General features: G+C 49.2%; 1 protein-coding gene across 1 annotated transcript in view; it reads left to right on the top strand.

Moving 5' to 3' along the window:
* The first annotated feature begins 7,112 nt into the window (after positions 1-7,112).
* Positions 7,113-15,456, top strand: part of Scara5 (scavenger receptor class A member 5) — an 86,623-nt gene continuing 78,279 nt past the window's right edge. The window contains exons 1-2 of the mRNA XM_059273452.1: positions 7,113-7,355; positions 11,768-11,885. Of these exons, the coding sequence (XP_059129435.1) occupies positions 11,774-11,885 (112 nt within the window). The 5' untranslated portion in view covers positions 7,113-7,355; positions 11,768-11,773. The remainder of the gene's footprint in view (positions 7,356-11,767; positions 11,886-15,456) is intronic.

The following is a 15,456-nucleotide window of genomic DNA, read 5'->3' as shown; positions in this document are numbered from 1 at the left end:
AGGTTATGGAACCTTTAGGACACAGAGTCTTGCTGGAGGAAGTCCATCACTTGGGATGGGTTTTGTGGTTTTATAGCCTTATTCCCTGTTCACTCTGCTTCCTGTGTGTGGATGAAATGTGATCAGCCCTTCCTACCATTACGGACTCTTCCTCTGGAACCCTAAGCTAAAATAAACTCTTCTATAAGTTGCTTTTAGTCATGGTATTTTATTACAACAACAGAAAAACACCTAATACATAGACTTTTTGTCTATGGAGAGAATTCTGCATCTCCTCAGATAATTCAGAAAAATCCAGAGCTTTCTTCCTGTGACAGTCCTGCAGGTATCTGCAACCCAAACCTACTCTGAGTGATTTCTTTTCAGAGCTGAACCCGCCCCTTTCTTGTCCACCTCGGACCCTTCAGCATCCTTGTCACAGTTTCTACCAGATACATCTAGAACCAAACATGATGTCATGTATGAATTTGTCAATGCAGAGTTCAGGGACTCTGTGACCTCCATGCTTCTGCCCCATCTTAAAGTCATAATGAGTCATGTAAAGTAAGATTTTTTTTAATGTGGCCTGGGAAACCTGGTAGCCCACATCCTGTGCATGGGAAGGAACATCATTCCAACAGTGATGTCTGTTTTACATTTATCCCATTACTTTCTTCTTTTATTTATTTATTTATTTATTTATTTATTTATTTATTTATTTATTTATTTATTTAAATTTATTATATATATATATATATATATATATATATATATATATATATATATATATATATATATATATATAGTGTTCTGCCTGCAGGCCAGAAGAGGGCACCAGATCTTATTATAGATGGTTGTGAGCCACCATGTGGTTTCTGGGAATTGAACTCAGGACCTCTGGAAGAGCAGCCAGTGCTCTTAACCTCTGAGCCATCTCTCCAGGCCCCCATTACTTTCTTCTTAAGAGTTTTGGCCCAAAGTCTCACTCTGTTCTGACTAGTTTCTTTTGACTACCAACTACAAATTGCCCACATTACAATCATTTCATTATTGAATTCTCAAGCAAAATTTGGATCATCTGAGTTCTGAGATACACCCCTTAGGAAGCAACCTGGCTCCCTGAGTTTGACAATACAAGAAGCTCCAAGTTGGTCCCTTGAGGTAGGCCAGGGATGCTCATCTACCTTACAGCCTATGACTCTGGGCCAGTGTGAAAAGACCTAGGCTGTCTCCTGCAATTCATCATCCACACACCTTCTGGAGAAAGAGCTAAAATGAGCCAGGGAGACAAAGCAGGTGATTGGACAGATTAAGAGCAGGAGTTCCAGAGGCCCCTGTTGCCCGACTTGGAGTCAGTGCTAGCTGTCAGCAGCTGGACACTGTGGGGACCCACATGACAATTACTATCCCATTTGTCAAGAGCTGTCAACTCTGAAAAGTAATAGCAACGGCTGACCTTTGGGGAAGCCCGACCATGTTTTTTATAAAGAGCCTCTCCCTCATAAATACCCCTGAGACCAAACTAGGAAGCCAAAACTAGGAACCTGGTTTTTCGGACTAGGAAACCTGGGTCCAAGAGGTCCCAAGACTCTACCCACAACCACAGAGCCAGGAGGCTACCTGGCTTGACACTATCTTCTCTTCACAGGGCTCTTCTGAGGGGTGCTGCTCAGGAAGCCCACAGCAAGCGTTGACTTTCTGCTTCCCCTGGACCCATTTCTGAGCTCTTTGCTGGAAGAGGACACACACAAGACAGACGGAATCCCAAGAAAGCAGGAAGCGCTAGAGTGTATGTGTTACAGTCTGACGTGGTTCATCACCAGGAATGCAGAACTGATGGGGTTGCCTTGGAGAGTTCTCAAGTGTGCAAAAATGTTGTCTCTTCATATTTAACACTCAGAATCCACTTCCTTTAGTTTCACTGATTTAACTGTGGGCAAAGCCTAGTTAACTCTCCATCATGCTTCCTGTTACCGTGTGTGTGTGTGTGTGTGTGTGTGTGTGTGTGTGTGTGTGTGTGTTTGTGTGTGTGTATATGTTTGTGTGTTTATGTGGTGTGTGTTTATGTATGTGGTATGTGTGTGCATGTGTGTGTATATAGTGTGTGTACGTGTGTGGTGTGTATGTGTTCATGTTTGTGTGTTGTGTGTGTATGTTTGTGTGTGTGCCGGGTGTGTATGTATGTGTGTGCATATGTGTGTATGTGTGTGTGCATGTATGTGTGTGGTGTGTGTGTGCGCATATGTGGTCAGTATGTGGTGTGTGTGTGTGGTGTGTATGTGTGTGTGTGTGTGTGTGTGTGTGTGTGTGTGTGTGTGGTGTATGTGCATGTGATCAGCTGCCATAAGCTCATGGTTTGAATGGAAACAAATTGGTTCTGAACATTTTTTTATTACTGTATTTTAACAGCAACCAATTTTTACTTATTTATTTGTTGGTTTATTTGCATGTGTGTGCACGTGTGTGTGCATCACAGTGCACGCGTGGAAGTAAAATGACAACTTGCCAGAGTAAATTCTCTTCCTCCACCATGTGGGTTCTAGGGATCAAACTCGGGCCATCAGGCTAGGGAACGAGCACCTTTGACTGCTGAGCCATCGCGCAAGCCCTGGACTGTTCTGATCTTAGGTGACAAGAAGATGTGACTTGAGCTGCCCGAGGATCTTCCGGGCACTAAAAAGAAAGCCTGCCCTCCTGCTCTCTTCCATTATGAGGAGGCCCCTTAACTACCTGGGGCTTTTTTTTGTTTTTTTTTTTTGAGACAGGGTTTCTCTGTGTAGCTTTGCGCCTTTTCTGGAACTCACTTGGTAGCCCAGGCTGGCCTCGAACTCACAGAGATCCGCCTGGCTCTGCCTCCCGAGTGCTGGGATTAAAGGCGTGCGCCACCACCGCCCGGCCATACCTGGGGCTTTTTATTCACAACAAATACAGTAAACAAGTGAAATGCCCATAAAGGGGGGATAAACAGGGGCAGAAAGATGGCTTAGCTGTTAACCACTGGCTGCTTTTGTGAAGGACCCTGGTTCAATTCCCAGCACCCATGTGGCAGCTCACAACCATCTGTAACTTCAGTTCCAGGGGATCCAATGTCTCTTCTGGCCTCTCTGAGTTCCTGCATGCGTGGGATGCACATACATGCACTCTGGCACACATCCATACGAAAGAAAAGTTAAATAAAGAAGTTAACAAATTGTGGTCCATGCATATAATGTTATACTATTCAGCAAAAAGAAAGGAAAAAAAAAAAAAAAAGCAAAGATTTAACCAGTTAGTACAGATAAACCTTGTCCTGTGAGAAGTCAAATGAGCCAGAAACAAGGGAGAGGAAGGAGAAAACTCTCCTGGCTCATAGCCACTGGGTTTAAAACAGAACACAGATTCCTCCAGCAATCTCACAGTCTGACAATCCTGGGCCTCGTGCAGAAAATTAGACCTTGTCTCAATCAGTGTCGTTAATTATGGATGGCGGAGGAGAGGCTTGGCCGTGTCTTGTCACTTCTCTGCTGCTGTGATAAACACCATGACCAAGACAACTAACGGAAGGAAGGGATTCCTTCGGCTTACAGTTCCAGAGGGTTAGAGTCTTAGTCGTGAGGAGAGATTAGGGCAGCAGTGCTGCAGACATGGCAACCGGAGCAGAAGCTGAGGGCTCATATCTTGAACTCAAAGCCAGAGTGGGGAGAGAGAAGGGGGCAGGAGGTGGGGGAGACAGACAGACAGACAGACAGACACCCACACCCACACACACACACACACACACACACACACACACACACACACACACACACGAAGCAGGCTAGGCTCTATTTTCAAAGCCTACCCCCCAGTGGCATACTTCCTCTAGCAAGGCCACACCCACACCTACCCAAACAGCACCACTAACTGGGGGCCAAGTATTCAAATGCCAGAGACTCCAGGGACATTTCTCTTTCAGTCCACCACACTGGGCTGTGCTTAGAGCTCCTCTCCCTCCTCTCCCTCCTCTCCCTCCTCTCCCTCCTCTCCCTCCTCTCCCTCCTCTCCCTCCTCTCCCTCCTCTCCCTCCTCTCCCTCCTCTCCCTCCTCTTTGTCCACATGTGTCTTCTTCCTCTACTGCTGAAAGCAGGTCAGTGTAAGGATCATGGGGAAGAAACGGTGTCTGTTTTAGACATAGTTGGTGTTATGGTTTGAGTCTGAAATTCCCACCGCAGGCTTCGTGGTTTGAATGCTTGTACCCTAGTCACTGGTGCTTCTTTGGGGTGCCGTGGAGTCTTTAGAAGGGGGAGCCTGACTGATGGAGCTCACTGGGGCAGGCCCTGGGGAGTCATGCCCAGCCTCCACATCCCACCTTGTTATCTGCTTCCCAATTGGCCATGTGTGAAAAGTCTCCACCATCCCCTCTTGCATCCACCACATCTTCTCTACCAGGGTGGTTTAAAGTCACGAGCCAAAGTAAGTCTTTCCTCCCTAGTTTGGGTCAGCTACTGTGCTACCAGAAGCATCAAAGGTGAAGAACACGATAGGATAACCAGCTCTTAGTGACTGTCTTAGTCCATCAGTGTTTTAAAACAGGATGCCTGTGACTAGGGTCTATAACAAACGGAAATGTATTTCCTCACCACCTGAGACCTGAAAGTTGAAGATGAAGGAGCCAGTCCCTGGTGTGTTCTTACAGCGTGATCACACGGCAGGAGGCAGGAGAGAATGAAGGCTGAGTCTTGCTATGTCCAGAAGCAAGCAAGAGGAAGAGTTTGTAAGCCCTTCCTACAGTGGCATTGAGGCCTATCATTCCCACCGGACCCCCGCCTCCCTGCACTGCCGTACTGGGGATTCAGTTTCTGGGACACGAACTTCCAGCCATAGAACCGACACACCGCATTTCTTGCTGATGCATACGAGTCTGCAATGATGATCTGTGAGTGTCACATTCTGAGCACACATTTGGCTAGTTGGAAGATTCCATTCCCGGGGATGTTGGTGAGTTGGTGGGTGACAGAAGCATTCTTTTGGTAAGGGGTAAGATGGGGGCAGGGGCTGTGATTATAGGCTCAGACTCCACAGCCCAACGGCCTAGGGCTGAATTACAGCTCTGCCATTTACAGACCGAGTGACCCAAGACAAGTCACTTGATCTCTCTGCGTAGATGGTTACAGGAGCAGCACCTGCCTCACATGGCTCCTGTGAAGTCAGTGTCCTGAATTGTATTAACAGCGTCCACATAGGCAGATCCAAGCTGACTACAGATCAAAACCACTTTTTAAAAAGTCGCTGTCTGTGCTGAATATGAAAATGTATTCTTATCCTAGTTCTCAAGCCAATATGGTGTGGTAGCTGCTTATGTGGCATGTGTATTGTGCTGGGCAGTGTATGTAACCTGGAGATGATTTAGACAGGACAGGATGCTGGGGGAGGTGGGGGTTGTGCAAACACCATGCTGTTTTATACCGGGCACTTTAATGCCTGAGGTCTTGACACTATGGAAGAGTCCTGAAGCCAACCTCAGGAGGATAGCAAGAAGCCACTATATAGGTTCAGCGGCTTGGTATATGAAGAGCATTTGGAATAGTGTACATATGCATACATATATATCATATATAATATGTACCATAAAGTGCCCCTTCCTCTCCTCCTTCCTCCTCCTCCCCTTCCTCCTCCTCTTCCTCCCTTTCCTCCACTTCCTCCTCCTTATACAATTACTGCCTTTTTTCTTCCTGTAAAACAACGTCCTGCCAGAGCTGCCTCTGGGGACAGTTAGTAAGATGGTCACTGAAAACGACTATGAATTTTCTGAGCCAGTGAGGGTTGGCAGTTGCACTGTGGGCAGCGTTGAGTTTGGCAAAGTCTCTCTGTTCAAAGCCTGACCTTGAAGCTGATGGGGCTTCTCATGTTTAACTAACAAACAGAAACTTACTTGTGAGTGTTACCTTCTGAGCACTTTGGTCCAGATCCACCGTGGGATCTAACTCTGTCCATGGCTCACACTGGGTTTTTTTTTGGAGGGGGGAGGGACGTTCTCTGATGTTATCTCACTTTTCCCAGTGCTCTTATCTGATGGCTTTTTAAACATCTGGTTGGCTCTCCTTTTAATCTTTTTTTTTAATTTGTATTTTATTGTGTGTGTGTGGCTGTATTGTGTGCGTACATGTGTCTATGAGTGTACACCTGTACAAATGTATGTGGGGGACTGAACTTGGATGCCATATCTAAGGAGGATCCTCTACCTTGGGAGTTTTTAGACAGAGTCCCTGACTTGCCTGGAACTCACCAAATAGGCTAGGAGAGCTGGTCATTGAGCCCATCATTGACCTGCTCCACCTCCCCCAGCCCTGGGGAGTGTGGCGCAGCGTGGGCCACCACACCATTTTTTTAAAATGTGGGTTTTGGGGATCCAGCTCGGGTCCTCCTGCTTGAGGGGTCGGGGCTGGGCAGACTTGGCTATCTCCAGCCTGGTCCAGCTCCTTTTTTACAATGCAATTGTTTGTGTTGAGGTTTCCAGCTCTTTGAGGTGCCGTCAGGCTCCCGGGCAGCTAGCTGGCTTCTCACAGCCCTGTCTCTTGCTCTTGTACAGTTTTTGTGCTCCACAGACACTGGTATTGTTACGGAATCGTCTTGAACTTGACTTGGGGGAAGTTCTTTCAGAGCCCCCCCAGACGTTATTCTAAATAGCTCCAGTGTGAACGTCCTAGTCCTTTGGGAGTGGATGTCACTTCAGGAAATGCCAAATTCGCTGAATGAATGAATGAATTGAGAAATGCCAGTTCTGTCCTACAATGAATCAAAAGACTAGTTTCCTTGGGTGGGTCATAAGCCAGGCCTAGCTGCCATTTTCCCCGAAGCTGTCCAAAAAGTATTTTTGAGGAGCGCTGGGTCCCAAAGCCAAGGCTGATTTGCTGCGCGGGCTGGCGCTGGAAGCTTGGGGTAGAGCTGTAATTTCGAGAATGGCCACAAGAGGGAGAGCGTAGTCCAGATTCCATCTAGCCTTGCTCTTAAAAACTTTTTTTTTTTTTTTTTTTTTTTTAAAAATAAAGACTGGAGGTTGGAGTAGTTCCCACCCAGTCAGTACCTAGCAGAGCTGCAGGAGCCTCCACAGAACATCTCCGGATCGCGTTCCGAGGCTGACCGCTGAACCAAGACAGGGTGTCCCAGGTGCTGACCCCTCCCTCAGCCACCAGATTGAACTGGTTCTCTTACAGTAGTGAACCTGTGGCCCTGACCCGAGATAAGTCACTGTGAGACCCCGCAGCCTCTTTCTATGACTCCATCTGGATTTGGCTGACTGTGGGGACAAGCTTCAAGGGACTGCTTGGGTCTCCGTGGGGTAGCAGTCAGCTTTCTGGCTACCATGGCAATTGCTGGGAACTGAAGGCACGGGCTCCAGCCTCAGCACAAGCACTCAGGTGAGTCTTACTTATGCTTTGATCTAGAAGCTAGTGGGTGACAATGCTCCAAGGCAGATGCAGGAAACGGTGTGCTGATGGAGCAGAGTGCTGGGAGTTACTGCAGACATGGAACCTGGAGTTGCCTGCTTCAGGTGGGAGGGTCCTGGTGATCCGAGCCTGTAGACACCTGGGCCCCAGGACCCAGCTGCTAGGGATGTAGAATAGGAGCCGGCATCCTGACGCCAGAGGGATGCTGTTGCTTCAGTGGTACCTCTGGCTGTCTCATCATGTCATAGCTCCAGAGCTTATTCAGGGAATAAATGAGTCAGGGACAGCCACTCTGTGTGTGTTGGATGTATACATGCATGTGTATATATGTATGATGTGTATCTATCTACACACACACACACACACACACACACACACACACATCAGTGCAGGATGTATGATGCAGGAGGTTATTAATGGAGCATCTGCACCTCTCCAGCTGTGAGTTAGGATCCAGAGAACTGAGTATAGTTAGAAGAAGGAAGAATAGTTAGGAGAAGGAAGAATTTAAGATCTGCCTAGGAACTTTTTCTCAGAGTTTGCAGTGACTTTATTTGGTCTAAATGTATTTTAGAAACTTGGCAATCCAAAGAAAAGCTGTAAGCCCTGCGGAGTTAGAAGCCAGAACCCATGAAAATTGATTCAGAGTTTCAAGTGAGGCTCCTGATTCATCTCACCCCTTTTGGTACTCCCAGAGAAACTTCTAGAACCGGGTCCTAATCTCAGTCTTATGCTACATTTGAGGTTCCTTTTTTTTTTTCCTGCAAAGGGAACTCTACACAGCTTCATTTCTAGGACTTTTTGAGCAATGGGGAGTCTTCAGGGTTCTGAAACCCCCGAACCAATGAGGATGTGGATTCTCCTTTGACCCTGTTCCCCAGCTACTCTGCATGAGTTTGTTTGTAAAGTCCTCCCTCCTGCATCAGCTCCCATGGTGCTCACTGTCCCCTCTGCCCCAGGGAGGGGGTCAGGAGAGTAGACTTCACACCACAGGGGTGATGCACAGAAGGCTGAATGAGGTTAGCAGATTGGGCCACCTTCCCAAACTGATGGGTAGAAAAAGGAACCCTTGTGCTGTGAGCTGACTCTCACTCCACACCTGTGTGGAGTGTGTGAGGATGTCTCACAACTGCTTGAGTGTGTGAGACTGTCCCACACCTGTGCAGAGCATGCATGGATGTCCCATACCTGTGCGGAGTGTGTGAGGATGTCCCACACCTGTTTGAAGGGTGTGAGGATGTCATACACCTGTATGGAGTGTGTGAGGCTGTCCCACATCTTCTTGGAGGGTGTGAGGCTGTCCCAGGGCATTTTTAGCTCTCAGATACAGATTCTGGAAGCTGTGCTTGTGCCCTACCCCACACTTGGTGGGGAATGAATCATAACACCCCCCTGGAGGTCAGTAGAACGCCCCTCCCTGTTTACAGGGTGGCCTCCCTCTGATCAGCCGAGCTGAAGTCCAGGCTCCTTGAGCACCAGTGGACCTATGGGTCCCTCACGGCCCAAGTTTTTCCCTCCAGCTCCCTCCTCTGATCACCCTTACAGAGGTGCTCTGCCTGGCCCTCCAAGGTGTGCCCATCTCTGCTGCCTTATAGTGGCCCTGAAGATGGCCATTGAAAGTGACTGACACACATGTATATCATTGATACGGCAACCATGGCTGAGCCTGGGGACCCTCAAATGATCTAACTACTGCCTCTTCCACTCTAATTTTCCAATTATCATCATTTTTGCTTCTTTGGTCTTGGTTAGGCTGTCTTTAAAATGAGAATGATAAAATGATGGGCTGCCTTCCTGCGCTGCTTGTAGTGCTCCCAGGAGGAGCCCCCAGGAGGTCCCTGAGGGCAATCTCTCTGAGGCCCAAGGGGTGTTTACAATGCACTAGCAGCTTGCGCTATTACCAGTTCTCTAGATGATCAGCTGTGGCATGCTTGAGAATGCAAGTGGGGTCTCGGAGTCCAGGACCTGCTCCCGACTCTGAGGAGAAAACACAGCCCCACATAAAACCAGGGCAGGCAGAACATGCTTACATTTTGTTTCCAAGTAATGAAGAGTTGAGCATTTCCAAACTCATCCCTCTCACATCTGGACCTGCTCGGCCCCAGCCCCCTTCTCTCAGCTCCCCTAGGCTGTTGCTCAGTCCAGCCAAAAGGTGGGGAGGATGCCTAGGAGGGAGGGGTTGCCTTGTGGACACATTCCAGATCACAGTGGTCTGAAGCCAACTGGGAGAGAAGGAAGGTGGCACGGAAGTAGGGTTCCCTGCCCTGAAGGTTCTGGGAATCTCTGGCTGTAGACACTGTTGCCTTTGGCAGAGTGAGGGCCGCAGAAACAGTGGCCTTCTGCTTTGTAAGCTCCCCAAGATCGAGGCCAGAGGGGAAGGGACCACACACATCCTAAGACCAGGGAGGATCCCCTATGGCTAAGCAGGGTTGGAGCCACCCAGTGCCCCACCTAGAGGCCCTTGCTGGGTGGAGGGCTTGGATGGAGAACTAGTGTTAGGAGACTAGCAGACTGGACACTATGGGGAGAGACACAGAGAGGCTGGGTGGGATCTGTCTATGAGAGAGTCTGGTAGACCTGAGGACCATCTTCATCTTCTGACCCTTCTATAGACTGGAAGAAACACCAAGAAACTGAATGCATGTGTGTGTGTGTGTGTGTGTGTGTGTGTGTGTGTGTGTGTGTGTGTGTGTGTGGGCAATGTGGCATCTCATCACTTGGAGTGGTAGAGCAGAAGACCCCATCACTCCTGGGTCATTGGAAGGGCAGTTGAGCAGCCACTGCTCAGCCCCAGCCTCTTCTCAGCTCCAAAGGCCTAGTCTCTGGGGACCAAGTTCAGGTCGGGAAAAGAGAGCACATGTTTTTGCTCTGGGCTTGCCTCCCCTTCCTCATCCCCACTGATGCTTCCTTCATGCCCTGTCTCTAAAGAGGGAAGGGTTGACTCCTAAGACCCACGTGGTCTCCCCACTAGGACCTTCCTGGCACTGTACCATCTCACCCAGGCCGTGGGGCCTTGCTTGTTTCTCAGGATCTCAGTGGGTCTCCTCCATGCTGGGATGGTACCCATCTTCCTAGGGGCTTTCTTTTTCCAAAATTCACTTTAAAGAAAAATAGATGCCACCCCATCTGATTTCTCTTCTTCCTTTGCCACCTTTTCCTCCCCTTCGCTCCCCTCCTCTCCCCTACCCCCTTCTTTATTTTGGTTAAATAGCCATACAGCTAAAGAGCATCAGGAAAGCAAGTCAACATGAACTTATGGCCAGTAGAACTGTGCTGACAGGGCATATATGTGAGGAAAAAGCCAAAGGATTTTGTGTAAACAAACACTTTGTAATTTGGTTTTATGAAAAGGATTTTTCTCATTACACAAAGAATGCAAAAGAATCTTAGAAACACTCAGAAAATCCCTTCCAGCCTGGGTCTCATAATGTCTTTCTGCCCTGGAGCAGCTCTCGCAGGCTCTGAGATGGCCTTCCAGCCACACAGTTATGCGTAACAGAACGTGATGGTGTGGGTCTCACTGTTGTGCAAACACCGTGGCTGGACCACTTCAAGTGAAAGGATTTCCCAAGTCAGGAGCTCAAGACCTTGCTTCAGCCTTGGGGGATCACGTAGGCAGAAGTCCCCTGGCTAACAGTTGCTCATTAAGACTCACCCCCTAGGCTCCCTGGGAGATGAATTCCTGCCATGGCCCACTATGAGGCTAGGGGGCCATCTCACCTCCTCAGCTGAGCCTAAAACTCTCAATGCATCTGTGCTTCTAATTTCCCTTATCCAATTATCTGACCCTCCTAAGCTGCAGTGGTTCTCAACCTTCCTGACACGATGAACCTTTAATATAGTCCCTCATGTTGTGGTGACCCCCCCAACTATAAAATTATATTCATTGCTGCTTCATGGCTGTAATTTTGCTACTGTTATGAATCATAATGTAAATATCTGTGTTTTCTAATAATCTTAGGTGACCCTTGTGAAAGGGTTATCCAACCCCCAAGTGGTCGTAACCCACAGGCTGAAAATCTTCAGCAAACGCTGCTCACTAGTCACCATGTGGGTAATAGCGTTTCCTTCAAGTGCTGTCCAGCATGGCCTTGGTGTCTCCAGCCTAAGGCTCCAGCCCCACAGACAGCTGTTGAAAGGAAAGATTCCCATGCTGAAAACCGTCCAGAGCTCGGCCTTGTAGCACTGAAGAGGGAAAGGCTGGAGACGGAAGGGTCCCGAGGACCTGGATGGTACACCTAGCTCCTGTAGATGTAGAAAGGGCCCCACTCCAGGCTGGGGGTCATGTGGATGGGCACCTGGTTCGACCGTTTGTTTTCCACATAGTTGACTCGGTGTCTCCTCTGTCCCTCATGCTGGGCCTGATGTCTCTCCTGCTCCAGGACACGATGGACAACAAAGCCATGTACATGCACACCGTGAATGACCGCGACACCAGCTCTGTCTTCGAGGAACCCTTTGATGGCAGGAGCCTGTCCAAGCTGAACCTGTGTGAAGATGGTGAGTACTTCTAGCTCTCGGGGACCCTTGCTTTCCACCCGGCCTTGGTGGCCCCAGAGCCCTGCCGTCCCCCCTGCTGAGCTCTGCAGATAGTGGCTATTCTATCTTTGGAGGTCTTTTCTCTGGGTTTTCTGTCATTCATCTTAATAAGCCTATGTTATCAGCAAGGTGAGGACCCGTTTTACGGATGGGCTTGTTGAGACTGAGAACAGCACACTGAAGATTCTATAACTCACCAGCCCCTCAGAGAGGTGCCAGCACGGAATTGCCTTGTTCCTCAGACTGGAGACAGAGGAACCAGGATGCTTTCCCAGCACCAGATCCCTATGCACCAGCAAGCAGGCACTTAATAAATGTCTGTACTATCATTGAGTAGGTACCTAATGAAGCTTGCTTCATGCACAAACCCACTCTTCTCAGGGCTTGTGTGGAAGAGGAGAACACTGTCCCACTTCTGAGAGGGTTGTTTTGGAAAGACTTCAGGCTGGCTACCTAGAGACAGCCCCTTGTCCATGCTGTGGTCTGGTTTTGCGACATGACACCCTGTCAATTGCCTGTCTCAGGAGCGATGGTTCTTGTCTTTCTCCTCATAGGAGCCGATGTAGGAAAGGAAGACGTGTCTGGGAGAGGAGGGAGGGGACAGTCCCAGCAGGAGCGATAGACAAGGAGATCTGAGCTTCTGAGTGAGGGTTCCTCAGCCCAGCCTTGGGGACATTTAGCAGTTCACTCTCCCTCAGGGTTCTAGTCTGTGTGCTGGATGTCAGGGGTGCTCTGGAGGGAAACTGGACCAGTGCCTGCCCTCAGACAGCTCACAGTTGCTGGTGGGAGAAAGAGCAGGCCTGAGAACAGTCTCCTCAGTGTGGATTTTGATGTCAAGCACAGAAATGGCTTCCAGAAAAGGGCTGAAGAATGACTGTACCACTTTTCCTCTGCTGTGGCAAAATGTCCATCAAAAGCAGCTTAAGGAAGGAAGAGCTTATTTTGACTCACAGTTTGAGGGTGTCACGGCAGGTACGGTATGGTGGCAGAGGCCACATTTTATCCTCAGTCAGTGTCTGTATGTGCTCTGGAGAGAGCATCTTCCTTGGGGAAGGCTAGGGAGAACACTGGGAACCCCACCCTGAAGGTGAGTGTGTGCATGCGTGTGTGTGTGTGTGTGTGTGTGTGTGTGTGTGTGTGTGTGTGTGTGTTGCTTTACTCAAGATATCAGCAAGGGTGATGCTGACTCATGCTCTTGACTTGGTTCGGTTCTCATTGGCACATCAGTAGAGAGGCCAGGTTTGGCCAGATAGGACTGGGGTTGAGGGTAGGTGGAGGGAGTCACCAAAGGTCACTGCCCCTTGAGTCAGGCCTCGGGAACTCTGGGTTTTGCTCTTCTTGCCTCCAGTCCTGCTACCCGCCCACCTCTGTTTTCCACCTCTCATTTTCCTTGCTTCCACAACCTTTTCTCTCTTCACACACATTTTGCAGTTATTATACTGTTTCTTCTCTGCTCACATGGTGAGCAGCACGTGGGCTGGAGGAGGCCTGGCACCTCTTCCAAAGTAGGAGGGCTGCTTTGTTCCCTGATGCCTCCCAGGCCCCGTGCAGGCCCAGCACTCTCAGCTATTCACGGAAGAGCTAACTAACTAAGGACAGGAGCACAAGGGCCTTGGAATCTAAAAGCAGCCAAGCAAAAGTCTCTGTGCCCTGCTTCTGAGTTTTCTACATTCCTTCACTCTTTGTCCCTGGCTGGTAGGTTCTGGGAGGGGACGCAGAAACGGGGAGACTTGAGCCAGATTGGATCTGTTTTGGAAGGATCCGGATACTTTTTTGATCTTCCTCTCTGGAGAGTAAAACAGAGGAACAAGGGGCGTGAGGCCAAGAGAGGGAAGAAGAAACTGGAAGGAGCTGGTGAAGAGGGGGGAGCCTGGGCCAGGTCCGACCCAGAGGCCTTCAGGAGATTAAAACTGAGAAGTGTTGGATGAACTCCAAGCCCCTTCTAGGGCTGCCTCCTAAAATGTAGGGTAGGTGGAGAGAGGGAGGGGGGCCGTGTTTCCTCATGTTGGAGGCTGGCCCTTGGGTCCTGGTGTGGAGCAAGGTACTCAAAGCACAGCCCAGCTGTTCAGGTGTGACTCAGATTTTACTGCAGGTGGGACTTTAAGAACCGTGGGTGGGGGCTGGAGAGATGGCTCAGTGGTTAAGAGCACTGGCTGCTCTTCCAGAGGACCTGGGTTCAATTCTCAGTGCCCCTATGACAGCTCACAAGTGTCTGTGACTCCAGTTGCAGGGGATCTGACACCCTCACACAGGAGTATATGCGAGCAAAACATCAATGCACATAAAATAAGAATAATAAATTATTTAAAAAAATAACATTTGGAAGGGAGGCAGAGCCAGGCAGATCTCCGAGTTTGAGGCCAGCCTGATCTACAGAGTGAGTTCCAGGACATCCAGAGCTACTCAGAGAAACCTTGTTCAGAAGAAAAAAATAATAATAATATAAAGTAAATGAGAACCATGGGTGTAAATACTCATGTTGGACAGAGGTCTGGCCCTGGCTGCATCCTTTCTGGGTTCTGTCTTGGCCTCCTTGCCCCATCACTCCCAACGAGAGTCCATGGCTTCTGTCCGTACCCTCTTGCTCTTACACGCTTCCTGAGGCAGCCACAGCCTTCCCACCCCACACTCTTCACCAACCTGTGCCCCATCCACCATCTCAAGCCCAATGACCGCTTCCCCAGGCACAGCCCTGCTTGGGTCTCAGAGCTTGTATTATTGGTGTCCAGCCGTTGTTACAAAACACCTGACAGACGCAGCTCACAGGAGGGAGGGTTCATTTGGGTTCACCGTTGGAGAGATTTTAGCTTACAGTTGACTGGACGAATTGTTTGGGCCTGAGGTGAGGCAGAGCATCATGACTGTGGGAGTGTAGGTAGCAGAGGCCGCCTTTTGACCCCATGGTGGCCAGGAAGCAGAGAATAAGTCCAGGGCAAGTTACAGCCCCCGAGGGCAAGACTCCAATGACCTATTTCCTCCGAGCAGACCCAAGTTCTGGAAGTTTCCATCACCTACAAATGATGTCATCAAGTTATGAGCCCATCATTGTGCAACCCCACCAATTACGTGAGGGCCCTCAGGAGCCTCTCAGTTCTCAAGGATCAGATCCAGTGTCTGGGGACCAAGGCTTCAACACCTGAGACTTTTGGGGGACACAAACCCATAACCAATTATTGCATAAAATATCGTGTATTCCAGCCAGCTGGGCTCTTCTCTGGGTGGTGTGTGTGTGTGTGTGTGTGTGTGAGAGAGAGAGAGAGAGAGAGAGAGAGACTTGAAGCCAGGGAAGGTGACAGGCTCTTCTCTGGGTTCTCCAGACACTTGGACACTCAGGAGATCTCAGTGACAGCACATGACTCACCCAAGGCCACTCAGGTAGTAACAGACTGAAGCCTGACTCAGGGCCTCCCTACCCTAACTCAGGGTTCCTTCCTGGGAAAGGAATTGAAAAGCAGACTGATGATCCTAGTGACTGATCCTCATCTCTGGATTCTGAACTGATAGAGAAATTGGCTGGGAGGTGGGTGAGAAT

Source organism: Peromyscus eremicus, chromosome 9 (assembly GCF_949786415.1).
Source record: "Peromyscus eremicus chromosome 9, PerEre_H2_v1, whole genome shotgun sequence".
NCBI classification, from domain to species: domain Eukaryota; kingdom Metazoa; phylum Chordata; class Mammalia; order Rodentia; family Cricetidae; genus Peromyscus; species Peromyscus eremicus.
Note: the sequence above shows the minus strand (reverse complement) of the source record. Positions and strands in the feature narration are given on the sequence as shown.